This window comes from Antennarius striatus, chromosome 10 (assembly GCF_040054535.1).
Source record: "Antennarius striatus isolate MH-2024 chromosome 10, ASM4005453v1, whole genome shotgun sequence".
Taxonomy (NCBI): domain Eukaryota; kingdom Metazoa; phylum Chordata; class Actinopteri; order Lophiiformes; family Antennariidae; genus Antennarius; species Antennarius striatus.
This window is the reverse complement of record NC_090785.1, coordinates 2,652,501-2,680,495: the sequence shown is the minus strand read 5'-3', so window position 1 is coordinate 2,680,495 and position 27,995 is coordinate 2,652,501. Positions and strand designations below refer to the sequence as shown.

Sequence of the window (27,995 nt, the reverse complement as noted above, 5' to 3'; positions counted from 1 at the left end):
AGAGCTCCGATAAGAATTTAATTCCATCTCATTTCAGACGATTTTATGAATCAAATTCTTGAACACTGGCAAGAGATTTAATGATCACATCTTTGCGAAATCTTATTTCAGAACCGGTCGATGGCATTTCTCTGCGTTAATGTCGACTTAGAGGTTGGAGTAATTTAGTAATTGATTCCTTGCCTGGCTCTCGCCCGTGCCAAGACCGCGTTTGAGGGTAATACGTTTCCTAATCTTATCCTCTGGAATAAGATTTTTATGTTAATCCGCTGCTGGAACTCTTCGGTCACAGATAAAGGCTCGGAGCGGCCGGAGAGGCCGGAGGAGACGAGCCGGGGATGCGCGGCTGCAGCATCTGGATGGTCCAGATGTGTCAGTAAGAGATGAGAGGGAAAAGCCTGTCGCACAATCTGCATCTTTTTATTTTTCCCTTCTGTAAAATTTGCATAAATGACTTGATTTCCATGTGTCTAAATAAAAACTTTCCTTTTCATTGTGCGATATTTGACAGATGTCGTTTTATTCGAATTCGCAAAAAAAGCTATTAAGGAGCTTTAAGTCTTTATTTTATGGTTAAAATTTGATCAAGCAGGATTAGTCTCATCGTTATCCCTCCAGTTTCATCACGACCTGGAGTTTATAAAAAAAAAAGACGCATTAGAAGAAAAGACGCAAACGGACTAACAACAACAGCAAACTGTGAGGCAAACTGAGACGTTGGAGTGTTTTTTTTTTCCTGCATGTTTTCTCTGCAGTTACTGAGAGAAGACACCAGCTTCTAATTGAATTTCGCCTCTTCTCCAGATGTCACTTTCCATCTGCGCGCTCGGAAACGCGATGCGCTTTTTACGCACGGACCTGGAACACCTTCAGACTCAGACGCTGGCTTTCCCCCTCCTCCCCCAGCTTCGTTTTGTTCTACAACGTATTTTCTCGGGCATCTTAGAGAGACAACAAGCTATCTGAAATTATTCTGCTTCATGAGAGGCTTTGGATAAAATCACTCTAACTGTGGACACCAGTGTCGTCTCTCATCTGGCAGCTCACTTTCAGAGGTTTTCCCATCAGTTTGCAGGTGAAAGCACATCCCTCTCCGTTAACCATCCTGTCAAATTGAGACATCAGACTAAATTGCCACGAGAGCACCCCCCCCCCAAAATGTTTTTTCCTTTAAATCTGTCCTCGAGCCCCTCCCCACGCAACACACGGCCTTATTAATAACCGTTTTGATAAGCGCAGGGTTTCCTCGGGCGGAGGAGTGAGACATTGTAGGTGAAATGTGACAGCGGGACCCTCCCATCGCTCTCTCTCTTTATCATCCTCCGTGTCTTTGCCTTTTCGGGGGAGTGGATCCATCCAATCCATCCAGAGACAATGGCATTTTGTTCCTCTTTTTGTCCCTCCTGTCGACCCGCATTCCTATATTGCTGAGCAACGATAGTGCGCACTAAATGGAGAGGAGTTCCTCCCATATCCCGGCTATTGTCTGGCACTTGCCAGGGGAATTTAGAGGTCTCGCACACATCGCATTTTGCTGATTTATTTAAGTGAAGGCATATGGTTGGAGCCTTTTATTTGCCAAATAATTACGAATTAACCAGGGCTTTACTTGAATTAAAGGCTCATTATGGTACTGTAAATCACAGTTTGCGCGCAACGCAGCGGGAACCGACGCCAAATAACAAAGAGGAACCTGCAGCCAAGGCCCGTTGAGAAACTGATCCGAGCGTTTAGCACATCTCTCTAAAGCCGAGGAGAAAGAAAAAAAATCATTTAAAAGACTTCAAACTGAATCTCTCGGATTTAATATATCCACATGGAAATATCAAACTGTGGCTCCTCGGCCCACCCGAACGGCTGACAGAATTAAAAGATGTTGAAACTATAAAAGAGGAGGCGTTTCAATAGCTGGTGGTGCTATGGTGGAAGCACTATAGACCGCGAGAATAAAGAGCGGCTTCAGTGAAAGAAACCGATGGCTAAAAGCTATAATTGTGTTTGCCTCGGCGAAATATCAGAAAAGACTTCTCGTTTCTTTGAGCGTTATTAGATTAATGCCCAGAGAAGGTTTCTTTTCTAGCTGCCAGACGCGTGGAGGGAGGACGGTGAACCATTTGGCTCTTTGGTTTCAATAATCAAATTAACCATTTGGTACAACTTTTGGGTCCCAGCTCGTGTGTGTGGAAAAGGGGAAAATCAAAAAAGAAAACATTTACATAATAGGGACGGGGTTGTGTCAAGAAAGAATTAACTTTTCTTTTTTCTTTTTCTTTTTTGGTGCTCGTTGATCTCTGAGAAGACAATGTACACACGGAAGAATAGGGAGAAACACACAGCAGCGCGTCAGCGATTGTGGAGAAAAATAATTGATGGCAAATGCTGCGGGTCTAAAAAACAAAACAAAACAAAAACAGGGGGCACGCACCTTGCACCCTGAAATCCATATGGAACAAATGTTCAATTTAAAATGGCGTTTGGTGGCATATTCTTATAAAATTCAAAATCAAGTTAGTGTTTAATCAAAAGGATTTTTTTTTCTTTAGAAATTTGGTGCCAGCATTTAAAAAAAAAAAGTGAACAGGAAATCTTTGTTTGGTTTTTTTCTTAATATCTGCTTTATTTCTGATGAAAAATAAAATCGATGTCGTGAAGATAAAGATCAAAACAAAAGAAAATAGTCAGAGCCAAAATCTATAATAATCTTATAACAATATTTAATAGGTTGTGAGACAAAAGTTTATTGCATCCAGTGTCTAAAACGATGCTGCAGTCACGTGTCAGGAAACTGGTGATATAAAGAAACCGCGGAGCATCACAGATGCCGTTAGTCCCTATAATATTATTATAGCAATATCATAGTGATTTATCAATGCTGGGTCTCACGGATCAATCACAGAAACACGACCATCGAGCGCTCCTCCGCGACGTTTAATTGACGCGCCAGAATTTCCTGTTGCGCATTTCGGCGCCTTCATAATTTGGGAAAAGAAAACATGCGCGTCAAACGAGGACTTGAACTCGGTCCAAAGGGGGGCGAAAAAGAAACACGCCGAGTGTGTAAGCGCCACACAAAACGGTTCACCTTATTACACGAAACCAAATTAACCACTCAGCCAATATTGTGAGCCTAAGAGGTCCGAGGACTGCCTCGCCAGTTCGTTACTTTCATTAGAAAGATGTTATTTGGCGAATAAACGAAATAATGAAAGTAATAAAGACAATTATAAACTAATTTGAATCATAAAACACACCCAGAAGTTTTTGCAGAGATTGCGTTGCTGCCGAGCAGGAGAAGGATGGGGGGGAAACTGTCGTGTTTATTTCGCAGAAATTATTAAATCAGCGAGCGTAAATTCGTTTATTGCTCTGCGTAAATTGCAACATGCCGGATTTTTAATCCTTTAGAGATAATTTCCAACTCATTTTGAAAAAAAAAAACTTACATTCAAGCCGCTATAATCACGATTCATAAATGACAAAGAGCTGAATTAAAGTCTAAATTACTAATTAAAATCTGTTTAGAAAGTGTCATAACCCGAGCGGTTTGATGAGACGTAAATTATGAAAAAGGATAAAATCCAATGTGTGTTTGGAACAGCTCTGTCATCGTGGGTGTGATTGTGTGTGTGTTACATCGTGGGGAAATATAAACATCACCAGAAACAGACTTTTATAGTGTTTTCCCCCGTAAATTCAAAGGTGAAAATCAGTCATTGGGTTGAGATGAGTTCCAGTCCTGCAAGCCGTGACCTGAAACAAAGCAGAATTAAAGCCTCTTATTGTGCGTAAAACCAGCTGTGCTTGAAATCAGATGACATCACCGGATATAACTGTTTATTTGCCCCCCCCCCCAAACAGAATTTAAATCTTAAAATGTAAAGCGTTAAAGTTAGAAAATGCACCTGATTTAAAAAAAAATTAAAAAATAATATATATATATATATATATATATATATATATATATATATATATATATATATATATATATATGTATGTATTTTCTGCTTCGGTGCACGGGAGAGAAAAAGAGTCGGAGAGCAGACGGGCAGAAAGAAGAGGCAGAGGGGGAATACTATGTGAAATCCAGCCCAAGGTATACGGCCGCTTAAAAGGCTTAAAAGCTTGGAGAAAATTGGATCAGGGAGAATCGTCACCCAACTTTCATTATTTCCAAGTGGTGTGATTGAATTAAAGGGCAAGATGGTGGTTGGAGAGGAGTGGGGTGGATGGGTAGAGGGGGTGGAGGTGGTGGTGGAGGGGTGCGTAATGGCGTGGTATTAAATTCTAATTAGAGATGCAGGGGATCAATGATAGGGAGGTTGGACAGCCCGGGCCCCCAGTGCCAGCCCAATAGACTGATGAGTTATTGTCATGTAAAAAAGCGCTAGCAATAAGACCAAACGCTTTGCTATTGTCCAAGCGGAAAGAGCCAAGTTTATTATGAGGACTATATGCTCTAGAGACCTCGGGCTAGGCGGCTCTTAGGGGGCTTTTCATAAAACAGGGCTAGGTTCCTATAAAGGAGGCCAGTTTTGGAGCAGGCGCTGAGCAGTGAACATCTACCCACCGTCCAGCCTCCTTCCAACCAGTTCAAAACCAAACAAGTCCTCTTCCCCCCCAGCTCAGACCGCGCGTCCTCCTCATTTTGATTTTTGTTTTTTCTTTTTTTTTTTTTTTTACTTTCAACCCTGTTTTTTTTTTAGGGGGGGTTCATTTTCGTTTGATACTTTGGGGTTTTTTTTTCTCGGGAAGTGCAGCTTTTTCATTCCACCGAGCCTTCTCAAATGTATAAAATGGAGTATTCTTACCTAAATTCCTCCGCCTACGAGTCATGTATGGCCGGGATGGACACGTCGAGCTTGGCATCGGCCTATGCGGACTTCAGCTCCTGCAGTCAAGCCAGTGGGTTTCAGTACAATCCCATCAGGACCACTTTCGGGGCCACCTCCGGCTGTCCGTCCCTCACGCCGGGGTCCTGCAGCCTGGGGACCCTGCGGGACCACCAGAGCAGCCCGTACGCCGCAGGTAAGCAGCAGCTCCGGAGCTTCAACCCGGCGTATTATAGGGCGTCTTGATTGCATTTGAAAATGGAAATGTGTTTAGTATTTACCAAACGAAATTTGCTTACACAAATGAAAGAATTTATCACGTTAGAAGCGATTGCAGGCAAGCGGTAATTCGGTTACGGGGTTATACTATCCCAGTCACACCCAAAACCGCCAACAGAATTATCTTAAGCTGCCAAAATGATCGGCATAATTTATTTACTTTGCGATGAGACATAAAGCTTCGAAAATAATTAGATAACCAAAGACTAAAGCTCATTATTGACACAGCATTGGAGGTACAGTAGCAACGAGCGCGGCTGGATGGGAACATTATGACAAGTTTTCAAAACTTGAGCCTCAATCTGACGAGCAACAATTAGTTTAACATTACAATTAACCGCATCACAGGTCAGCAACGTTATCAATTCAGAAGTAATTCACAGATAATCAAATGCGTAATGCGATTGGAAGCTTTGGGCCAGCATCCTTAACCTGATTTTAAACAAAATATCGAATTTGACTTTACTTTTATTTGACACCACAATTACAGACATATCTTCCGCTGCACGGATGGGAACACAAGCACGTATGACGGTGACATTTTTATTTCATTTACAGTTCCTTACAAGCTCTTCACGGATCACGGAGGACTGAACGAGAAGAGGAAGCAGAGGCGCATTCGGACCACGTTCACCAGCGCACAGCTGAAGGAGCTGGAGCGGGTTTTTGCTGAAACGCACTACCCGGACATCTACACCAGGGAGGAGCTGGCACTCAAAATCGATCTGACTGAAGCCAGAGTGCAGGTATACGCATCCGCCGGACCGCGCACGATAACGCGCAATTTACGCACGGGTGGATTTACGATGGGAATAATATTCATTTAGACATATTGCGTCCAATCGCTCAGTTTTAACAGATTTCAATTAAATTACACCTGTTTTGAATTTTGACATGATGACACATTGGTCTCCACACCCACTCTTGTGCATTTAAGCGTTGATTTTACGCATACTTTTACGCATAACAAAACCCCGCATTTCTAGGTTACTTCGCCTCAACAACAATAAAGATCGTGTTTAGCTATGACTCCTATTTCCTAATGGAAACTGAAATTTTATACAGATTGCGTTTCGCTCAATCATTCATGCCGACATCTTTTATGTGTTTTACTGCAGGTCTGGTTCCAAAATCGACGCGCCAAGTTCCGCAAGCAGGAGCGGGCAGCCGCAGCGGCCGCAGCCGCAGCCAAATCCAGTTCTGGGAAGAAATCCGACCCGAGAGACGAAGACAGCAAAGACACCAAGTCAACCGACCCCGACAGCACAGGAGGACCGGGCCCGAATCCCGTGCCCACCTCCAACTGCGGCGGGCCGAGTCCCACCGGTGGCCAGGTCAACACCACCGGTAACGGACAGGTGGACCAAGTGAAAACATCCGTGACCACCGGGATGGGAGTGACAGCACCGAGCCAAGGCTGGGCCACCGCCCCGGGGACCATCACCTCTATCCCGGACTCATTGGGCGGGCCGTTCGCCAGCGTACTGTCGTCTTTGCAAAGACAGAACGGAGCCAAAGCTACATTAGTAAAGACCAGCATGTTCTAATGAAGCTTCACAACGAGGACAAGAAGTAGAGGGGGAAAAAAACAAGATAGCCTGCATTTCCTCCCCCCCAGAGACCGAAAAGCAATTACCCCAGACAGACTTAAAGACAATAAAACGTAGTGAAAAATATGACAACCGTTTTGTTTTTTTTGTTTTTTTTATGGCTTGCGCCTTTCTTGTGGTCAGTGGACACTGTTGCTGTAAGTATCCACCCAGAGAAGTCACACTGTCTCATATTAACGGCCTTTTCTTCTTAAAACAAAAGCAAGATGGGTGAAACGTGTCTGGACCCGACATCCTGAGGAAAAAGGGTTAAAAAAAAGAATTAAAATAGAAGCAACAAAAGGGTATTTGAGATTGTTCACAAATTAATCCAGAACAAGAAAGTCCGTCTCATTCAAAAACAACTTGTTCCTCTTGTTTTAAGAACACCCCCCCACCCCCCCGACAGATCCAAGACTGAAAACTGGATAGAGAGACTTTAGACGAACGCTCTTTGGCGCAAATTTGAAGTGTGCGCACTGGAAACGCGTCGCGCCACCAGAGAGCAAAAGGAAGTCACATTCCGTGTCAGAGTTCAACAGCCGCTTTGTTGGTTTGAGACGTTCAACACCCCCGACTGAGGATGCGCTCCCACAAACCCCCCCAGTCCGACATCCAACTCGACGCTGACGCATTTCGCTTTTTTCCCCAGTTCTCTTACAGACACAAATCTGCTGCTCACAGCTGCGCATTCGTTCCCCCCCGGGGGGGCTGCTGAGAGTTTAGTTTCTTTAAATTATCGATATAAACACAATTATTTCCTCGAGAGAAAAAAAGGCACAAACTTACTGCAATGTTCACCTCTGACAGGAAAATCTGTATGTTTTGTGTGTCTTTCTACGGCAAGTGTTTTTGTGGCTCAAATTGTATAGTGTTAATACGTATTATTGTCTCCTATAGTTGAACCATAGGCCATACTCCCTCGTAGATCGATCATACAAGTCTTTTGATGTTTCACAAAAATTCCCTCGGAAGAATTTATTTTGGGTAAAACAGGGAATGGATGCAAACATTGTATTTATTTCTATATTATTTGCATGTCGTCTCTTTGTCTGATTTTTTTTTTTTTAAATCTATCCAATGATTTCTCTTCCATTTTGTGAGCATTATGTGACATGTTTTGTCCAGGATCTCAAAGTTATTTATATGTAGGTAATGAATGCTTATATTTAAGAAGGAAATATTTCTACATGTGCACATAGTTTTCCAGGTGTACCATTGAAATGGTTGTTGATGATAAAAAAAATAACAGTACATGCTGATTTGTCTTGTTTCTTTGGAGAGGAGATGAATTATTCATCCCTATATTGATTATTGATTGCTTCTTGGACTTGAGAAGAGAAAAACTTTCTCCGGTCACGGCCTTTTGGAGCCGTCCGGGATTTCAGCACCGCGGACAGCGACGCACCAACCCGAGAAAAGGTTACAGGAAAAGCAAAGAATTTTGCAGCTGTGAAGGGGAATTCTGAAGAAATGGAGAAAACATGAATAAAAGACAAGGGAAATATCAACTTAAAAAAGGAAAGTGAGATAATTAGAGTTAGTATTTATTTTAAAATAAATTTTAAAATAAATACTAACGTCACAGGAGTAAACTCAAATTCCAGACACATCAGGGAGAATTTTTTTATTCTTTATGTTTACTGACGTAGTAAGTAAAATTCATTAAAATAATAATTTTTTTAGTCATATTTTTAGACGAAAGTTGCCAGAAATCATAAGCATTGAAAATCTGGATTTAGGCGAACCAGAAGTGAACAAGCCGACTTAAACGCAACACCAGCCGGAACCTGAAGTACCCATAAATGGATGTAATGTGTGGGTTACATAATCCTGACCCCAAATCTAAACTCAATGTCAGAATTTCTGACCCTGAACTATATTAGACCCCATTTTTAAGGTGTGTCTGCAATTTAAAAAAAAAAAAAATTCTTAAAAGTATAATTTTACTTTGCTCAAATGCTCAGCTTTATATTTAGCCATTTTGCTTCATCTCTCAACTTTACAGCAAAGTGGGTTAAATAAATCACCCACTTAAATAGATAAAACACAGTTAGAAGTGGAAACAGACACCAGATTCTTCTTTTAATTCACACAATCCATGATTGTGTGAATTAATTTTATCCTGGGTATTGCTGTAGAAAAGACAGACAGAAACCACAATTTAATGTACAACATTTTATTTATAAAGATAGAGTATGCTATAAATACCATCGCATTTCAACATCAAATGAATCTAGAATTCAGATAGTGTTCAGGTGAATATTACAATAAATACAGATCAGACAGAAAGGTTTTCATTCCCCCAACTATCCTGTTAAGAAGACCGTCTCAAAAGATCCCGCTAGAAGAGACTCAGCCGCGATTGAATGGTGAACTAAATGAGGATGAGAAATAAAACACACATCTGGAACAGAAGCTTAAAAATACTGCAGATCGGAGAGAGAGAGAGAGACGACCCCGGAGGAGACGCTGCAGCCGTGGGAGGAGGAGGTTTGCTTTCACACAGTAAATAATTTGGTTTTAGGCTAAAACGTGCATTTTTCTTTTTGCGTCCACGACACATAACCAAGCTCTTCTCATAGGTTATATATATATATATATATATATATATATATATATATATATATATATATATATATATATATATATATATGAAGATGGAAGTGACTTAAAATACACAGCTGGCAGCTCATATCTTTAGTTTTCATCCAACCAAATATTGCACTTGTGCATCTGCTGCCGGTACGTGTGTTCATGTTACCTCTGCTGTTTCAGCTTTTATAAATGAACCCTATCAGTGAGCAATTATCAAAATGAATTTAATTTATAGCATGTTAAAGTCTACATCCGCCTAGAACAAAACAACATTTAAAAGTAAACCACTGCTTTCTCCCCGCGGGTCTCCCCGCGTCGCTTTCCCCCCCAAACAGACGAGCTACAGTTTGTTTTCCTCACTGCAAATCAATGCTGAATCACAACATGACAATTAAAAGGTGTTTTTAAGTCAAATAAAACAGTACTTGAAGGAGGAGGGCTGCAGCCACACAGTCTGCAGTTTAAGGGTTCAAATTTGGCCAGAAACCCCCCCACCTCCCTTCAACAAATTAAAAGAGAAATATAAAAATAAAAACCAAACACCCCCCGGCTGGTGTTTCTGTTCCTGCATCGCGTTGCTTTCCTAAGGCACATCGAAGTCCTGACTTTCCGAGCGGACGAGCCGCCTGAGAGCTCAGGAACGGCTCACGAGTCGCGTTATTGCCCTAACGACAAAGCTGCATCCGTAGTTCGTGTTCAGATTAGATTAGATTAGATCAGATTAGATTAGATCAGGAGCACAAAAGAAACAGGAGGTCACCAAAAGGGCGGGAAGCCAGCGAGGTCCATGTGGAGCCAAATTATTGCGACCTTTATTGCACTTTCTAAACTCTATTTTATTGCATTTTAGTCATAATGTTTTTTAAAGGGGATTAAAATTATGAGTATTTTCCAGTCTGTTAATATCAAATTAAAGAAATCCAAACTTCAGCTTCCAGTTTTTTTCCCTAATTTCTAAGAACTCTAATCCGTGATGATGTGACAGGATGAATTTCCCATGATATGGAAGAAATATTCCCATTTTTTTTTCACACCAGGAAAACAATTAGTTTCCATCTTATCAAGAGTCGAATGTCTTATTTTTTTTAAAAATTTCTTTTTGCTTCGAAGCATCGAGAAACATTATCGTGTTTTCTTTCCAACATGGCCGACGTCTCCCTCCGCCTCTCTCTTGGCTTGCGTGATGATGCAGAGTCTGTGGCGGCAGGCCGACCAATCAAATCCAGATTTCACTCACGTATCGGATGACATAACATGAAGAATGGATTTATTATTTATTTTTACCCCCCCACCCCGTTCGAACACCATGATGAATCTTCATTGGTTATCAGACGTGCGGGGGAACGCAGAGATCCCGACGCGCTGTGAAGGACATGATTTGCAGATAATCGGGTTTAAACTGGGGGTGTGGGGGGGCTGGGGGGGTGGGAGAGAGAGGGGCGTCTCCACGAACCTTTATGCGTTTCTGTCGGGGCGTCACAACGTGGTCGGCTGTCCGGCCGCTGGAGAAGGAAAAGGAAAAGAATTGAATTCGAAAAGCAGAAAACAAATTTTTCCATCTGGTTTAAACAGAACGACAACATCGACTTTTTAAAATCTGAAAATATAACAGAAAAAGTAAAAACAGCAACTTAACGTTAGAATGATTCATCTTCACTTGGTCATGAAGGTGATGCATTTGCCTTGGAGGGCCACTGGGGGGCGCTAGCAGCATGAAGCTAACAGCTATGGAAGCTCCTGGTAATTTGTGATGCTAGGCGTTATTTGTAGCATCACGTGACCAGGCTAGGATATGTTAGCACCAACTACTTTGTGATCCAACTTTGCAAAAAAGTTGACGCTTCCTGTATCCTTTCAAATTAAAAGCCTGATGAGGTCACAGTGAAAGGAAAACCTTAATTTCTTAAAAAAAAAAAAGTGTCTTTTGGAACTATTTTCGGAGGCGGAGGGACTCACAGCGCGATCGGATGTAGCACTGGTGGCAGTTGAGGAGGCCGTTTCTGATCCGGACGTCTGTCCCCGTGGTGGTGTCGCCCAACTGCCCCTTACAGACCCCACACTGGAGAGACACACGGGGGCATTTACTGACCAGTTACCACAGCAGACCCCCCCCCCTATGTCTGATATAAAATGTGTTTTTTGGACAAATCAAGCGCTCCCTCCGTCGCCCACCTTGAAGCACTGAATGTGGAAGTAGAGGCTGAGGGTCTCTATGATCATGGCCGCCCCCTTCCCTAACGGCTGCCCGCAGCTGGAGCACAGCTTCTTCCCGCTGACGGACCTGCAGGGCGGAGACAGACATGAGGATTAGAAATAAAGACAAATACGGCAAAATACAGATTTTTTTCTGTGCTTTTCATGAAGCCTTTTCATTTTAATTTGAATGATTTTAACTGTATTTTCGTGGCCGTCGACGGCGGCGAGGCCGTCGACGACCCAAACAACTTTTGGGACAATGTGTAGCAGAACGCAGATGGAGTAAAAATCTCCTTTGTTTCACCGTTGTGCTGAAATCCCTCGTCCTCCTCGCTGCAGCGCTACGTGTCAGGAGGCGGGTGGAGAAACGAAGGCGGCAAAGCAGGAAATGATGATGCAGAAATGAGGTGCCCCCCCCCCCCAACCTCTATGAAGGCTGCTTGTGATGCGGTACCTGTTTGGTGCTGGAGGAACGGCGTCTGGAGGTTTTGGAAATGCTGAGGGGGTTTTTGATGAGCCGCTGACCACGTTATGATCAATGGGACCGATCCTAGAAATGGACAGCAACATGCGAGATGACTCACGGATAGAGCAATGCCATTGGCCGGCGGAGCCAAGGACAAACCAATCAGGGCAAAGAGTGGGAACTAGCGATGAATGCATGGGAAACATAAAAAGATGGGTTTGTGATATTATAGCATGATTTAAAAACACTATTCTTATTTGAGACTATTGTCTCCCTGAGTGGAGGGGCTGTGTGAAGGTACCACACGCCCCCTGCTGGTCAAACAGGTGAACTGAAGTCCGATGGCTAACATTTATCCTGACAGATTAATATCCATTTTGCTTTTTGGGGGTGTTTTCTAACATGTATGTGAATCAGGAATGTAACTCAGACCGGGGGGGGGGGGTGCCTGCAGTCACACACCTCCTGTCCCCTCCAGGCCGGCTGGACTTGCTGCCGACCGCCGAGGGTTCCTGTTGTTTCTTCACGGGGGTGGAGGAGTTGGCAGACATCGGGGGGGGTTTCTGGCCGTTCTGGAGGCTGTGACTCAGCGGCTCCGCCTGGCTGCTGCTCTGACTCGGCAAGCTGAGGACCACCCCCCCCAAAAAAACAAGATGGAGTCTAGGTCACACGTCTCTCACGGAGATGTAAATATTTTTCCCGATGCGCGTCACCGACCTTCTGCCCGTCCTCATGCTGTCGTCGGCGGTGCTGATGTCACTCGTCCTGTCGTTCAACCGCTGTTTCCATTCCACGCTCTCTGTGCCCCCCCTCTGTCGGCCAATCACAAACAGGGAACAGTTACCTTGGCGACAAATCAGAACACGCATGCGTCTAAGAAGCTATCGGGAGTCGATCAACCATTCACCGACTGCCTCTCCAGCAGTTCCTGCTTGCGTTCCCAGTCTGCCAGGGAGCGGACGATGGCGTCCTGCGGGTCCGAAGCCGAGGTCGGCTCCCCCCCCCGGATGGGGGAGGGCAGGGCCGAGGAGCGGGGGGTCAGAGGAGTCACCGTTTCCTCCAGGATCCTTCGCTCCTGTTGCGATGGAGACAAGATGAGAGTCCTCCATCAGACGATCTGAGTCACCCCGCCCCCTGCCCACCCCCCCCTTTCAAGTGTGAACATGCACACCCACCTCCTCGTGGTACTTCCTCTCCTCCTCCGCCACCTCCCTCTGCGCCTTCTCCCACTCCTCCTTCAGCTTCTCCTGCTCGCACCGGTACTTCTCCTGTTACCATGGCAACAGACACATGAAATACAGCACAGAAGCCTCGTTGAAGGGGGGGGGGGGACTCAACTGGGGAGGAAATCAGACATGATTCCACAGACGCAAACTGGCATCAAAAGGGCTTTGAGAGGCATGAACAGGGAGATTCTGGACTTTTTTTTAATCCTGCAGTGAATTATTAGTAGATTTTAATCTCAGATCTTTAAATGTAAGATTTGACTGGGAGACAAACTGTATCTTGTTTTTAACTCTCTTATGATATTTGATATTCACATGTAGGGATAAAAAGCAAAGGAAAAGAGACCAGAAACGATCACCGGACAAAAACAGCTAAAGCAGCAACATGCAGAGTCCAGAAAGCAAAGGGTTCCGACATCAAATCATCTCAAAATCTGTTTGAATTGAAGTTTCTTCCTTAAAGATGTGTATCATTAACATAAATAAAGAATTTATCTGCATTTGAATTGCAGAGATCTCCTAAAACAGATTTGTCCTTTTTAAGGATTCATGTGGGAACCCTAAAAGATGGTTGTATTGAAGCGGGACACACACACACACACACACACACACACACACACACACACACACACACACACACACACACACACACAGCGGCTCAGACAGGTGAGGACAGAAACACAAACACAACACGGAATCAACCGGGGAGGCGACAACAAGCGCACCCCCCCAAGCACGCGACATTCATCCACGTCGACGCGCCTCGTCTCAAACAGCCCCCGCAGACACCGCAAAGCACAGGAGTTTAGTTGTTGAGATGTAGCCGTCAAATTCTACGCTAGACGAGCATAGGAGACGTTGTCATGGAAACGAATGAATTGTTTAACGTTGAAAAAAATGGAATAAAATAAAAATTAAAAAAAAACGTGGACCTGAAATGCGTCTCTGATTGGTGGAGGAGAGAGAGGGCGATCTGGGCAGCAGCAACAGCAGCAACCTTGGCTAAATGTGTGTGTGTGAGTGTGTGTGTGAGTGTGTGAGATGGAGACAGTGAGGCTTCAGGTTCTTTCACTGCACAAACGCGCCCTCTAGTGGTCAAAAGCTGCACGTTCTTCTGCAGGAGGAGACCAGCAGAAAACACAAACGGAGGCACGGTCAGTGGGTCTGCTTGTGAGCTCGCTGCTACGTTTGTGTCGTGTGTCAGCCGATGAAACGGACGTCTAAGGGTCCGTTCAGCTTCTAACCCTCGCGAGCTGCTTCTAACCCTGCTGGGATTCGAACCCCTGACCTTGCGGACTCATGCAGACTTGCGCCCGCGTACCTGCAGCACGCGCTCCTGCTCTTGCTGCCACCTTTCCTGACGCTTTCGCTCCTCATCCGGGTCCCAAGACCAGCGGTCGTCCCGCCTGGCTTGAGGCGAGACCGGGACTGACACCTGATGGACGCCAACACACACACACACACACATACACACACACACACCGATCGACACCAACATGCACAAACACACACAAGTAAACATAATCATGCATACATTTACAATCACAAACAAACGACCGATGAGAGACCGATAGATGGATGTGGCCCCCACACACACACACGCACACACATAGAAATCAACACACACATCCACCACAAGAAAAGAAGAAGGGAAGGGAGGAGACAGGAATAGTTGGTCTACCACAACAGCACTACTCCAATGCTAGCCAAGCGACTCCTACTACGAAGAGAGAGGACAGAGAAAGAGAGAGATGAGCTCAATGGTGTGCAGAACGCCACTAAAAATGTGCCTCATGGAATAAAAATACACGATTAAACTAGTTCGAGACGCTATGCAGGATTGGATGCAATCAAAAATGCCAGTTTTAATTTAGATTTATTTCTGTAAACTTTCATCTTCAGTGCAGATTTGTGGAAATAATGTCAGGAGACGCAAAGTCAAGATGAGAATCAGCAAAAAAAAAAAGAAAAAAGTTTGTTTTCTGTTAGACGAGTGGGTTTTACTCACGTTTCCACGACAATCCTTCCCCGTCTCGTCTGTATAGGAAGTGAGAGCAAGTATTAGTTAAAATACAGTTTCAAACAAACTCACGTGATCAAACTAATAAAAACTGCACTCATCCATGATAATCTAAAGACGTTTCAGTGTCAGTAACTGAAACGCAGCAGCTGCAATAAAGAGAAAACACATCACAGCGTCATGGAAAAGAGCAAGTACGGAGGAGGACTGAAGGCCTGTTGTCTGGGCCCCTGGAAGAACGGCAGGGAAACCCCGTGGATTTAACAGAAACATGAGCTCCACCTGTGAATGGACGGATTTACCTGGAGGAGCGAAGAAGTCCCAGCGTAATTTGGGGTTGCTGGTTGCCAGCGGAGACCTGATATTGTTTGGAATTTCTATAGACAAATAAAAAATGATGAGATGATGAGAGGGAGAGAGACGTCAAAACCGACATCTGGGATCTTACATACGAGCAGATGTGAGGTGTGAGGCGTTCACTGACCTCCCGTCGTTTCCTTCGGGGGGTGATGGCCAGACGTTCCCGGCGCAGCGGAGCTCGGAGGTTTCTTTACTTCCTCTGACGGATCAGGAGAAGTCGGAACACTCGCCTGCGGGCAGATTCACAGAATCCTCGTTGGACGGCCGGTGATCACGTCGGAAGGTCGTGTTCGTTCCCGTTATCCGCCTCACCTGTGAAGCTACCGGCTGACTCCACCCGGACCCGACTCCAGACGGGACGTGGTTGGACATCAGCTCAGTTCCAGTCTCCTCTAGTCCTTCTTTGGCTTCTGAAACAACACACACCCTTCAAAATCCTTACTATCGATAAAAACGTGTTCATTTTTGTATTAAAACGACCATGTGCAGTGTGCGGTTCTCACCTGCAGGGGGCGCTGGTTCGGCTGCAGGACCGGCCTCCTCTGGAGCGGATCTGGACTGACCTCCTGGCGTCTGCAGCTCCTGTAAAGGTGACAGTCGCGCTTGCGTTCAGGAGGCGTGTGCTTCACGTGTAAACGTGTGTTTGAACAGATTTCATTCCTGACCGACGGGAGCGAGGTGGGCCGACAGGGCGGCGCCGCTCTCTCTCCGCCTTCCCCATCTCGATCGGGGCTTTCTGTGCCTGGGGGGGCGTAGTCGACGGCGCTGTTACTGGAAGGAGACGCCTCAAAGCGAGGAGGAGACTCCCTTCCTTGACTCTCGGGCGTGGCGGGGGCGTCGAGGCCTTCGCCGTTGACTCGGAGCAAGCTGTCCACCTGAAATCAGAAGGGAACAGGTTTGATTCGCCGCCTTAAGCCCCTCCCCTCCCGCCACCGTCACCCCAAGCCCCTGTATCCCTGCAGCTCAGAGCATCTTGGCTGCTGCAGGGACAAAGGGGCACTAATGTGTGTGTGAGGGGTAACTTAAGACACACTGGTGGAGCCGGGGTGAATGTCTGCCCCCACACAACAGCCCCCCCCCCACACCCACGTTCTCAACCCTCTCCTAGCAGCCAGTGTGGGCCGTCTTTGTCCCGACGCCCACTTCACATTGAGAGCGCCCTACTTGTCAACTTCTTAAGTCAATAGGGAACAGAGGGGTCCATTCAGACCCCCGGGGGGGGGGGGGGGGGGGCTCCGATCAAGACATTCCAGAAAGGCGCTCAGCTCCATTAGGTCCGGTAATAACGTGCCCCCCCCCCCCATCTGCGCTGCACCAAAACACAAGATCTCATTTTGAATCCCCGTTTGGTGATTTTTGTTCCCCCAGAGGGGGTAAAAAAAGGAAATGGAACCTGTTGGGGGCACTTTGAGATAAATGGAGACACGACTACGATTGGTTCATCACCAGGGTGGTTCTGTGGCATCTAAGGGAACTGCAAATAGCCCCAAAGAGGGGGTGGGGGGGGGTCACCCAGCAGCCTGCAAGGAGGGCGGACCCCCCAACTCAGCCATGCCCTCTGCAGAACTATTGAAGCAACAATATTCAAATCTAAAGAGGAGAAAATTTCAGAATACACGAAGTCCTCAACATACGAACTGGTTCCGAGAGGTTGTTTGTAAGTTGAATTGTTTGTTATTTGTGAAATTCAAATCTGTAATTGGCATTTGACGTCATTTAGATGTCATTACTACTCTAAATATGAAAGTACTATTCCCTAAGACTGACCAGGAACAATAACAGAACATAAAAATAATACATAATAATTAAAATACAGATACATTTTGTTGTGAGTTAAGTTGTTGTTGGTTTTAAAAAAAAAATTATGTGGAAAAATAATGAAGTTTACATCATTTCACTCAAATTTACGTCTGTCCACCACAAATATTTGACATTAAAATCATTTAAAATCACCGCAAAACTGTTAAAAGCACATAATATCATGTTACTGTATAATAACTAAGAACAAAAACATCTAAACGTATTAAAATACGTATGCATAGTTAGAATATCTACCCTTAAGTGTCACTCGTGATTCATGTGAGCGTTTTAATCCAGATTAGTTTACGGTTAAACTTTAATCCTTATAATTTAATCCTTTGGGTGAAGAAGAAAAAAAACACTTCAACAAAATCTCCACCAGTTTTTTAAGATAATCAAACAAGTCACTGTTGATGGTCCACTGTACGCTACTTTAGCATGTAGCATGTAGCATGAGATGCTCACAGAGACAGCAACAAACAACAAGAAGGGGAGACGAGTGAACGTAGCAGCGCTGCTCGCTGGGGGTTGTGGCAGAAAGAGGAACTGCAGGACAATATTTGGATATGGTGGAGCACGTTTGTTCATAACTTGAACGTTTGTAAGTTGAGGACTACTGATTCTATATTTCCTGTGATGATGGGATGTGTCTCACCTTGCCGGACCACGGGTCACCCGCCGCACGACTGGACTGGAGGTAAGGCTTGGGCGACAGCAGAGGTATCGGTTTGGGCGTCAGGCCCCGACTGGTGGGGGGGTCGGACGAGCGGGACCGGATCTGAGGCCGCTGGTGCCACGAGTCTCTGGGAACCTCCTCGATACGCGCCTCCAGCGTGGACGTGAACTTTGGAGCCGGGGCGGACTGCTGGCGGAGGTACCTCAGCGGCCCGTCGGGGTCGGCGTCGAACGGGTCCAGGGTGGCGGCGGCGGTGGGGGAGCCCGACAGCGAGAGCGGGAGGGGCGAGTGGGACAAGGAGGCGTCGGCCGACACGCTGCGGTCCAGCAGCTTCGGGAGCTGCAGCCGTTCCAGGACGGCTTCGCTGATGGAGAACCGCTGGGCGTAACGCTGGAGCACGGCCGACGCCTCCTCGGGGGTTTGGGCTCGTTTGTAAGCTTCTCTGAGCTCCTCCTCACGACGCTCCCTGTGGAGCAGCGGGAGATCAACATCACACGAAACATTTACACGGTTCAAACACGTGTCTTCAACCTACTTGTCCTCCACGATCTCTCGGTAAGTCTTGATGCTTCTCCTCCTCTCGGAGATGCCGACGTGTCCCGACATCAGCTGCTCCATCATCTTCCTCTCCTCCTCCTTCTTGATGAGGTCCTGGGAAATGCTCCTCCTCCGATTCTTCCAACGGGCCAGGTCCTGACACACACACACACACACACACACACACACACACACACACACACACACACACACACACACACACACACACAATCACAAACCAAAGGAGCGACCACTGGGTCCAGAAGAGCGATTCACCATTTAGATCACAAATTCTCAGGAAACAGCGCTCACATCCTGCCACTGGTCGTCCTCCTCCTTCATCTTGTTGTACTGGTTGTGCATCCGTTCATGTCGCACCTGACTGTGGGGCTGCAGGGCGGCCTCCTCCTCGCCACGCATGTCGATCATACTCACACTTCTAAAGGAGGATGGAGAGACAGACAGACAGAGAGGATGGATAATAAGGATGGATAATCCTTTAACGTTCTTCAAACCTCAGAAACAGCCTGAAAATATTATTTAAAACCTGAATAAACCGCTTTTAAAAGCACCTCAAACGCTGCTCCAACAGTTTTTTAGGAGCACTTACACTTGTTGCTGATATTTATTTATGACGTTATATTTATAGCATGTGCCACAAATACTATGCTTACTACACCATAAAAAAAAATTTAAAAAATAAAAAAAATGAATGAAGCATTCGCTCAAACGACGTTCAATTTAAACGATACCCACAAGCGCTAAACAGAAAATAAAGTTCTAAACATCGCTTTGGTTTTCTGCAGAAGTCCCCAGTCGTATAAAGGAAAAAATCTCACTGACTCTACATGAATAATTCAATAACTTGTTAAGTGGGGAGTTCAAAACGCGCCACAGCTTCTCACAAGAAAGTAGGACTTTCTCTGGGCCGTCTGACTCAGTTTATCGGCAGCGGGATGGAAACGAGACAGGGAGCCAATCCCAAATGAACAGTCGGCACATAATAATGTCATTCAGTCGTGTGGAAATTAAAACACAGTCATGAGATGTTTGATTGTGGGCAAAAGGAGCTGAGATTAATTACAGATAATGATCACAAATAATAGTTTAGTGTGTTATCCTCAAACCAGACACAAGGGGGCAGCCTGTTACGCAAACACAGCTCATGACAACAGAAATTTAACTGCATCGCTGCAAAGCAGTCAGTGGATGCATATGGGAATGATTTTAGAAAGCAGCAAAGAGTTAAACATTAACAAATAAATAAATAAATAGATTAAAAAGCACATGCATCTTTTATTGTTAGATGTGGTTCTCCTTCTGTCTGTGGTCTGGCCTTCTCCTCAAAGAGAAGCCTCTGTGACGTTAGGAGGGTGTGAAGGAAAGTGTGGCCTCTGGTTTCTCACCACAGGAAGAACAAGGAGGCGAAATTACGAGAAGCATCACTGAATCGTAGAAACATCTACGCCACGTTTTGGCTTTCGGATGAGAGATCTCAGCTCCGTGATGCAGCGAAGGTTCTCGTTGAAGCGAATATCATCTGCATACATAGACGTCGGTTTGATGTATTTAAGAACAGCCAAATGCTTTGTACTTCAAATAAATCAAACGCAGCTCGGCGTCCATCGTGGTTTAGCTCTTATCTGGATCTCCAGAGGAGATGAAAAGGATGCAAATTGAAATCATGCAGAGTTAATCAAAAACAAACACACCACATTCTCACACTTTGTAGTTCTCCAGATTTCTTAATGACAGGAAAAGAACGGGGGAAAAGTGCATGTTTTGTCAGACATCCCATGCATCCTGCGTACAGCAGTGATGACAGATTTTTTTTTAGAAAGCAAAGTTAATTTGCATTCGTTAAAAAAATAAAATACAAAATAAAAAAGGTCATGCTATCTATTTGCAGTCCGTTTAGGAGCGTTGCGGCCTGAGGTCACATGCTGCCCACTTTGGATCCCTTCGGGTATTAAAGTTGAAATATGATGTTGTAATTCAGTGAGGTGTTGTGTAGTTGCCGGGCGACGCTCACGTTGTTGGGAGATTCCCATCCGACCAAGACGTCCCTCTTTGCGACGGGTCCTCACTTTCGCTCTGCGTCCTTTCCTTCCGGTGGCCCGAATCTGTTGTTGTCATGGCTACGGGGAGAATATAGAAGGGATTCTTGGCGGTGATGTATCCGGGTGAGGTCAGGGTTCGATGCCCACGCTTCTCATCTTCTTCTGCATCATCTCTGACTCCTCTCTTCATCGCCGCGTCTTCCTGCTCCGGAGTTTTCCTGGACGCGTCGACCGAAAGGGACGCTGGGGGGTTCGATGCCCGAGTCGTCGGGCGACGGTTGAGCTCCTCCGAGCACGAGCGAGCCGGAGTACTGCGGAGAGCAAAAGCAAACTAAAACGGTACTGCTCCCCCCACCGCTCCCCCCACGGTTATCATCCCCACACCATCAGACAGCATTCCACGCGGAGCCGCGACGGAGTTTTATGATGATATAAATCTGAGAAAATAGCACAGCGTGGTCACGCGGCAGGATTGATGAGAAAACATCGAAGCCAAAGCAAAATTCGCAGAATGCTCTGTTGTTTGTCATCCTGTGATGAACTGCTACTTCTTTTTATTTTTTTTAAATTTTATTTTATTTGGGAGGCTTGTTATTCGACTGTAAATTCCCAAATGGCGCAGCTGGGAGGGAATAGGCCGCGTACGGGGCCGGGGGCCTCGGCTCCAGCCGGGGTCAGGGGTCGGGGGAAGGAAGAAGGCCTCATTTCCTGACATCCTGAGGGGGCGGGTTGCGTGTTGGCGTTCCCTGTGAGTGTGTTTGTTTGTGCACAGCGAGTGTGGGTTGGTATTTGAAGGCGTGTGCGGTTTGATTCCTTCGCTTCAGCAGCAAAGGGTCAAGGGAAAACTAGATGACGCTGTTTGGGAACGATCCCCAAAAACGATGCTCGAACGCAACTTTGATTTGTGACGTTACACAACTTCTGGCGACGCCGTCGTGCAAAACATTCCAGCCTCAGGTTTTCTTCTGGAGTCCGTGAGCTTGATCTTACAAATCCCCCTTTTTCCTTGGAATACACACAAGTCGGATTCTTCTGAGGATTCTTTTCACTCCCTTAAAACGCTGACAATCCAATCAGCGCCGTATCATCCCTGCCAGGAAAACGCTGCAAAAGCCGGGGGTGTGCCTCCAACAGGACTGTGAATGAAGCGTCCTGGTTGATTTAGATAGTCTACATATTCTACTGTAACATCAGATGTAAAATGTTTAACCCTGTTTGGACGGCCTGTCGGACAGAATCTGAGTAAAGTTGTTCGTACGACCTTGTTTCACTGATCTCTCACATTTTTGGCTCAAATCAACGCTGAGAGGAAAAAAAGGGATGGATGGAAACACCAGCTGTGAAAACTGGAACTATTATCCTCCAAAGAAAAATTCCTGAAGAGAAACATTCACGGCAAAGTCAGTGGATTTAGCTGATTAGCTGGGACAGGTATACTGTGACTTACATAATATATATTATACTGTATAAATATTATATATATATATATTAATATATTTTTTGTGTGTGACAGAAATATAATTTCTTTTCCATAATAGTTCAGGAAGAACTTTTAGTTGTATCTATCGCAAATTTAAACTGGATTATTTAAATTTTTCTGATTTGGATGATGTTACCATGACAACAAAATTGATGGGCAACATAAAAAAAGAAAAAGAAAAAAGAAAAAAAAGAAACAGAAACCAACACTGAATTAACTCCAAAATCCAGTTCCTACATTACCCACAATTCAACTCAACCAGCCGCAGTTCAGTCAGGGCGTGGGGGCGTGTTATGCGTGTAGCATCTAACGTAGCCATGAAGGTTTAGCGTCTATTAGCCAATAAATTCTAAATGATAGTTTTAATCTATTTTCTATAATTTTCTATAATCTATCAGATTTGGTTAATTCAGAACAAATAATCACGTCCATTAAAAATGGAACTGTTCTGCTGATTTGGCATCTTCATATAAATATGTAACGGAATGAAGACCTTTGCTCGGGGGCGACCGTCTGTTGAGTTTCCATGGGGGGCTCTGGTTGGGGCCGGGGGGGGAGGCTACAGGGCAGAGGCTCGCTGCTTCTCCTCAAACCAGCTACGGAGGCAGCTTGCTCCTCTTCCTCCTCCATTTTTGCCCCGTTCTTCGTCTCAATCTGCATGGGGGGTCGGAGGGGCGGGACGGGGGACGGGCTGAGGGTCTCCCCGGGCGGGGCGTCTAAGCTAGGGATGTCATTTGAACTGTATATCACCCATTCGTACAGACCACACGTATGACGACAGAATGGATGACCACGGCGTGACGGTCAGAAGACACAAATGGGAGGGGGAACAGGGTCACACATGGGGGGGGGGCAAAGGAAGGAAACATGATGGCCGATGCAAAGGAGAGAGATGGAAAAAAGTAAAAATACCATAAAACTGATGAACACACAACAGGTCAGCATGAAGGGTGGAGATTAACAACACATCACGGGTGACACACACACACACACACACACACACACACACACACACACACACTTTTCTTTTTCTCATGTTACCCCGGAAGCTGAAACTCCTGTTTCCTGCTACAAATCGGATGCTTTATAAATCAGTTATAACACTATACACCACATGTGTCAACCTCAAGGCCCCCGGGGGCCAAATGTGGCCCTCCACATCATTTTATGTGGCCCGCTAGAGCAAAAAAGGTCAGAGTGTCTAAGAATAAATAGGTCAAACGTGTAATTTGTGCAAAACTACATTTCCCATAATGCAGTAGTTCAGCCCATTTTAACATTGGCAACACAAGTTTTGAATAAAGCTGAAGTCCCAACTTTGACCGGACACAGAAGGTACAGATTCTTCGCTGTCGTCTAGGTAACCAAGGAGAACAGATGAATAAAAAGGAAACGGTCCCCCCCTCACCTGAAAGGTCTGTCTCCGCCCACCGGGGAGGTGGCGGTACTCCAGCTCTTGCGCCCCCCCCCCTCCTTGTCGCTCTTCTTCTTGCGCAGCGGCGTGGGCACGTAGCCGCTCTGGTTGCTCTTGTTGGGGAGGTACTGGTTGAAGGGCAGGACGCTTTTGGGCTCGCTGACGGACGTCCGCCGCGCCGACATGTCGTCCTTACGCACGTCTGGCATCCTCCTGTGGGGGGGGGCATCAGACTCCGAGTCGCTGCCGCGGCCTGTTGGACAGACGGAGGGAGAAGTTTCAGATTTCCACCCCCCTAAAGGTGTGAAAACCGACTGTAAATCAGGACTTAATTTGTATTTTGCAGCTCCTGGTGACTGAATTCTATCCTCGCTTCAAACGGATCATTAACCCTTTAACACCTGGAGCGCATCACTCCAGGACTTTCCCTCCTTGATGTCTTAAATTCCTCTTTAAGATCTGGTCCTCAGAACAGGACGGAGACACCAGGATGGGCCGACAGCAGATGTTACACCTTTTTCCTATCGTTTCGGTAATAGATACCTGCAGTTTGTTTTGTTTTTTTTCCTCCCAACTCAAGGTTGCTCAAAATTCCTTTACAAGATGTTCACCACATGCACTACTGGAAACCCCTCCCTCTCCCACTCCCCTCCGATTGGACGCTTTCTATTCTTCTTCTAAAGGCGCAACGGGAAAACACACGGGACGGCAGAAGATTATTTAAGCTCCAGATTTCCTTTCAATCTGCCTTCACATTATTTTCTGGTTGACTAAAAGTGAAATAAAAATTCCTGAGAAATAACAACTTCCTGCAAGTTTTTTTTAATTTTTTTTATAGTTTGTCTGATGGTGGGAAACAAAAAAAAAAAAAGTGAGACATGAAGGTCAAAGATGAAATACACACAAAGCTTTATGACAGCTGCTGCAACATTTTATAACCCGTCATTTAAATTTCGTAACGGCCAAATTCAAATAAAGCCTCATCATAAAGTAGAACACCTGACTTATTTTTCAACTCAACTGTTTTACTTTATTATAAAGAAAAAAAAACAAACAAAAACAAATTCACAGCTTGTTTTACAAATTTAGCATTTTAGTGAAACTATTGAGAAACCACACTGGGTGGATTCAGCTCAAATTTGCCTCCGTCGCGTCTGATCAAACAACAGGTGCTAACAGCGGCCCCACCCACCTCTGACACAACACAATGCACGCCGTGTCCACCGGCTAAATGTGACCTGCAGAAACACACAAAAGCGCCTCCACCGACTCTCAGATATAGATATAAGGTGGCTAAAGAGAACAATGGCGACTTCAAACTGAGATCATTCTGTTTTTAAAGGGTCTTTAATTTGCTCTGGGTGTTTTCCTGAAACACAGAGGAGAACAATCCGCCTCATTTATCTAGAAACTACCTCTCTGCACCACAATCCGACCCCGATGCAGCTCTGGAACCCATTCTGTATAATATATCTAAGGGGTGTGAAGTGTTTGGTGTTTCCTACCATCGCTGCTGCCCCGGGGGACCAGGACGTCCGGGGACGGGGTCTGTCGTGAGCGTGAGCCGAAGGAGTCCAGGCTGTCGAAGGAGTCCTCGCGGCCGTGGTGCGGCGGGGAGAGCGAGTCGCTGCGCTCGGAGTCCCAGCAGTCGATGTAGCCGCTGTCACGGATGCTGCGTTTGGGGCTCTCTGCCTCCTCCGCCTCCTGAACATTCACACACACACACACACACACACAATAGAAACACACAAGTTAGTGTGTAATCTGTTTGTGTGACACCCCGGGTCATGTCGTTTTCAGGTTGTACTCATACGTCCACTTTCTGTAGATTTCTTTTTATTCTCATCTTTTATTCTGCTTCCTTTCCCTGACCCCTTTACGATGAAACTTTAAAAAATTTTAAAAATGTAAAAAAAAAAAAAAAAAGTCTGCTAAAAAAACAAGTTAAAAAAAAACTGCTAAAAAACTTCTTCCTCTAAAAAAAAATAAAAGTGCATCCATCTCCATTTTGAATTACATCATTAAAAATGCCATAAAAACAGGGAAGCGCCAATTTAATAACGAATGTCTGAACCCGATGCGTTTCCCTCTATTTCCCAACGCCGCTCCATTATTAACACACATTTTGTTGCCGTGGTAACGCCTCTTTTGTTTTGGCTGCAAATTGTGAACATCTGGAAAGTTATTCTGCTGAGTTGGCAGCGATGTTCCGGTTTTATGTAACGGTAAACGGACATCACATTGTGGAATAAAGTACACGGGGGGGTGACGTCATGGTTATGAGTGGTTGGCATAGACTGCATATGTGTGTGTGTGTGTGTGTGTGTGTGTGTGTGTGTGGAGCCGGGTCAGCGATGATCGACCTATCGGATCCCAGTTCAACAGAGGTCGTGGGCGTTGATGCGATTCATAGGCGGTGACTGTATTCAATAAAACACTCTTTTATTGTTGTTCATCCCAAAATAAGGAGTCCAGCATGACGAGTGTGTTTTTTTTATCCAGACATCTGCTTTCTGAAGGGAGGGGGTTATGGATAAAAACTGACGTCAAACCTTTCGCATCTGTGACAGCAGGCCCTCAAACTCCTTCAGGTTCAGCGTGGGCCCGCTGTAGGACGTACAGCCGTTGGCGGCACGACCCAACCAGTAGATGGTGATCAGCACCTGGGGGAGAAACCGAAACATGATGACAGAAGAAGAAGAAGAAGAAAGACTTGGGACTTGGCCTAGGTTTAAATTTAAGCTCCTCAGTTTAGGTGTAAATCCATTTCGAATGTGAGATTTTGCAGCGATAGACGAAGCTTTTCACTTCAAAAAACCCACTCTGAGTAACTTTTTTTTGTTTGTTTGAGCAAATAAACTCATTTCCCACAATTTTTCTTTTAGAAAGATAAACATTTGTCGATCATTTCAATTACAGGAAGCCTAAAACCCAAATTGCACTAACTGGCTGTCAGCAGCGATCCCACAGAGCCACACCTTCAGCACCGTGACCGACTGCTCTCCAGTATTTACTGTGTCCATGTCAACCGGCGCTCCGCGGGGATGGATGTGATAAGAGCTCGGTGTGGTTTAATAAGGAGTCCGGTTCAGTCTCCTCTCAATGCAAACGCTGCATGAGGAAAAGAAGCACAGAAACTGTTTCTGCTCTTTCACGCTTTTTCGCTCAAGGTCACCTGGAATCAAAGCAGAACTCTGTTGAAGTGTGGGAGAAACTCTGCAGGTGAGGGAGTTGTGGTCTATTAGCACCATTATTTCTGTCCCGAAGCGACGCTTGCTTCTCCACCACATTATGCACACACGTCAGGATGCAAACCGGTATAACGACAGCATCACACGCGAGCTACGACAGGAAGTGGGTCGGCGACGGATGTGTTTTGATTACTCCGAAACGCGACGATGAAAACACGCCTGGATTTACGAGAAGAAACGGCCGTTTCAGTCCTCAGAGTGAAACCTGCTGGAGAGGGTTTGACTGACAGAGCGCTAATAACAACTGAGGTCATGTAAATCAACGCTGCCTCTTTCATTTTCGCAGACACCTGATCTGACAGATGTGGAAAGACCTGTCAAAGAGGTTCCTCTGCAAAAAAAAAGAAAAAAAAACGACCCCAATAATCACCTTTTTAAAAAAAAAAAAGGAACATTGACACGAGGTGAACAAACAACAGGAGGAATAAACTTTAAAATTCCAAAAAGAGACGAGTCCAAGTTATAACTCAGACCTGTGCTGCAGCTTAAGACACACACACACACACACACACACACACACACACACACATACAAACCCATTCCACCTGCAGCAGCTCAAGAACCAAACCGTGACCCATGATGCAATATTCTACACCGGCATGAAAAACAGCACCTTTAAAAACCAAATCAGCAAATCCTCTCGGCGTCTGCAGGGCAAGGCTGCTGAATCCTCCTCCTCCGTCCGGTGCAGAGAGGAGACGGATGGCGTGGTGGTAGATCCTGGCCTGAGTGTGTGTGTGTGTGTGTGTGCGATCAGCGGAGAGGGAGGGAGTTTGTTGTGCAGAGTGGGCGGGGCTAGTGATGTGTGTTCTACTTTTTTTTTAAAGCAATATTAAGAAGAAAAAGGTGCTGAAGTGAGCAGGGAATAAAAGTTTTACTTTTACGGTGATTAAAAAAAAATGGAGGCAGGAAAACAGAGGAAGAGCCAAACGCACGGCGAGAAAAATGACAACAGGAAGAAGTAACAACACTTGATAAGTGAGTGGAAAAGAATAGAAGAAAAGCATGGAATTAAAACCAACGTCTGACTTACATTCTTGAGTTTTCGGCTGCAGTCACTTCCCCTGAGAGGATGAGAAAGAGAGAAAGAGAAGGGGGTGTAATTTAATCATATAATAACAGCAGGCGCCAGTTGAACCAATCAGCTTCCTCATATGGATGCAGCGAAAACACAAAAACGCCTTGAAAATATTGAGGAAACTGTGGATTGATGG

At 45.4% G+C, this 27,995-nt stretch overlaps 2 protein-coding genes across 6 annotated transcripts in view; one reads left to right on the top strand and one right to left on the bottom strand.

Annotated features, from left to right (window-relative positions):
• The first annotated feature begins 4,113 nt into the window (after positions 1-4,113).
• Positions 4,114-7,847, top strand: phox2bb (paired like homeobox 2Bb). Its single transcript, XM_068325748.1, has 3 exons — positions 4,114-5,025; positions 5,667-5,854; positions 6,227-7,847. Exons 1-3 carry the CDS (start codon positions 4,785-4,787, stop codon positions 6,653-6,655), a joined length of 858 nt encoding a protein of 285 aa, XP_068181849.1. The 5' UTR covers positions 4,114-4,784; the 3' UTR covers positions 6,656-7,847.
• Positions 7,848-8,866: 1,019 nt separating this feature from the next.
• The window catches only part of LOC137602392 (LIM and calponin homology domains-containing protein 1-like), a 42,071-nt gene continuing 22,942 nt past the window's right edge, over positions 8,867-27,995 (bottom strand). For 2 of the 5 annotated variants that reach the window (XM_068325072.1, XM_068325077.1), the window contains 24 exons: positions 27,815-27,845; positions 26,083-26,193; positions 25,036-25,234; positions 23,525-23,783; positions 20,609-20,947; positions 18,889-19,015; positions 18,575-18,732; positions 18,019-18,505; positions 16,229-16,438; positions 16,067-16,145; positions 15,876-15,973; positions 15,688-15,793; positions 15,506-15,580; positions 15,192-15,220; positions 14,505-14,618; positions 13,133-13,225; positions 12,865-13,032; positions 12,675-12,769; positions 12,420-12,581; positions 11,946-12,041; positions 11,468-11,576; positions 11,252-11,354; positions 10,749-10,797; positions 8,867-10,657 (listed from right to left, as the gene is read on the bottom strand). In XM_068325072.1, coding sequence (XP_068181173.1) covers positions 10,772-10,797; positions 11,252-11,354; positions 11,468-11,576; positions 11,946-12,041; positions 12,420-12,581; positions 12,675-12,769; positions 12,865-13,032; positions 13,133-13,225; positions 14,505-14,618; positions 15,192-15,220; positions 15,506-15,580; positions 15,688-15,793; positions 15,876-15,973; positions 16,067-16,145; positions 16,229-16,438; positions 18,019-18,505; positions 18,575-18,732; positions 18,889-19,015; positions 20,609-20,947; positions 23,525-23,783; positions 25,036-25,234; positions 26,083-26,193; positions 27,815-27,845 — 3,274 coding nt within the window. In that variant the 3' untranslated portion in view covers positions 8,867-10,657; positions 10,749-10,771. The remainder of the gene's footprint in view (positions 10,658-10,748; positions 10,798-11,251; positions 11,355-11,467; positions 11,577-11,945; positions 12,042-12,419; positions 12,582-12,674; positions 12,770-12,864; positions 13,033-13,132; positions 13,226-14,504; positions 14,619-15,191; positions 15,221-15,505; positions 15,581-15,687; positions 15,794-15,875; positions 15,974-16,066; positions 16,146-16,228; positions 16,439-18,018; positions 18,506-18,574; positions 18,733-18,888; positions 19,016-20,608; positions 20,948-23,524; positions 23,784-25,035; positions 25,235-26,082; positions 26,194-27,814; positions 27,846-27,995) is intronic. The other 3 variants (XM_068325073.1, XM_068325075.1, XM_068325074.1) reach the window with 3 other exon arrangements.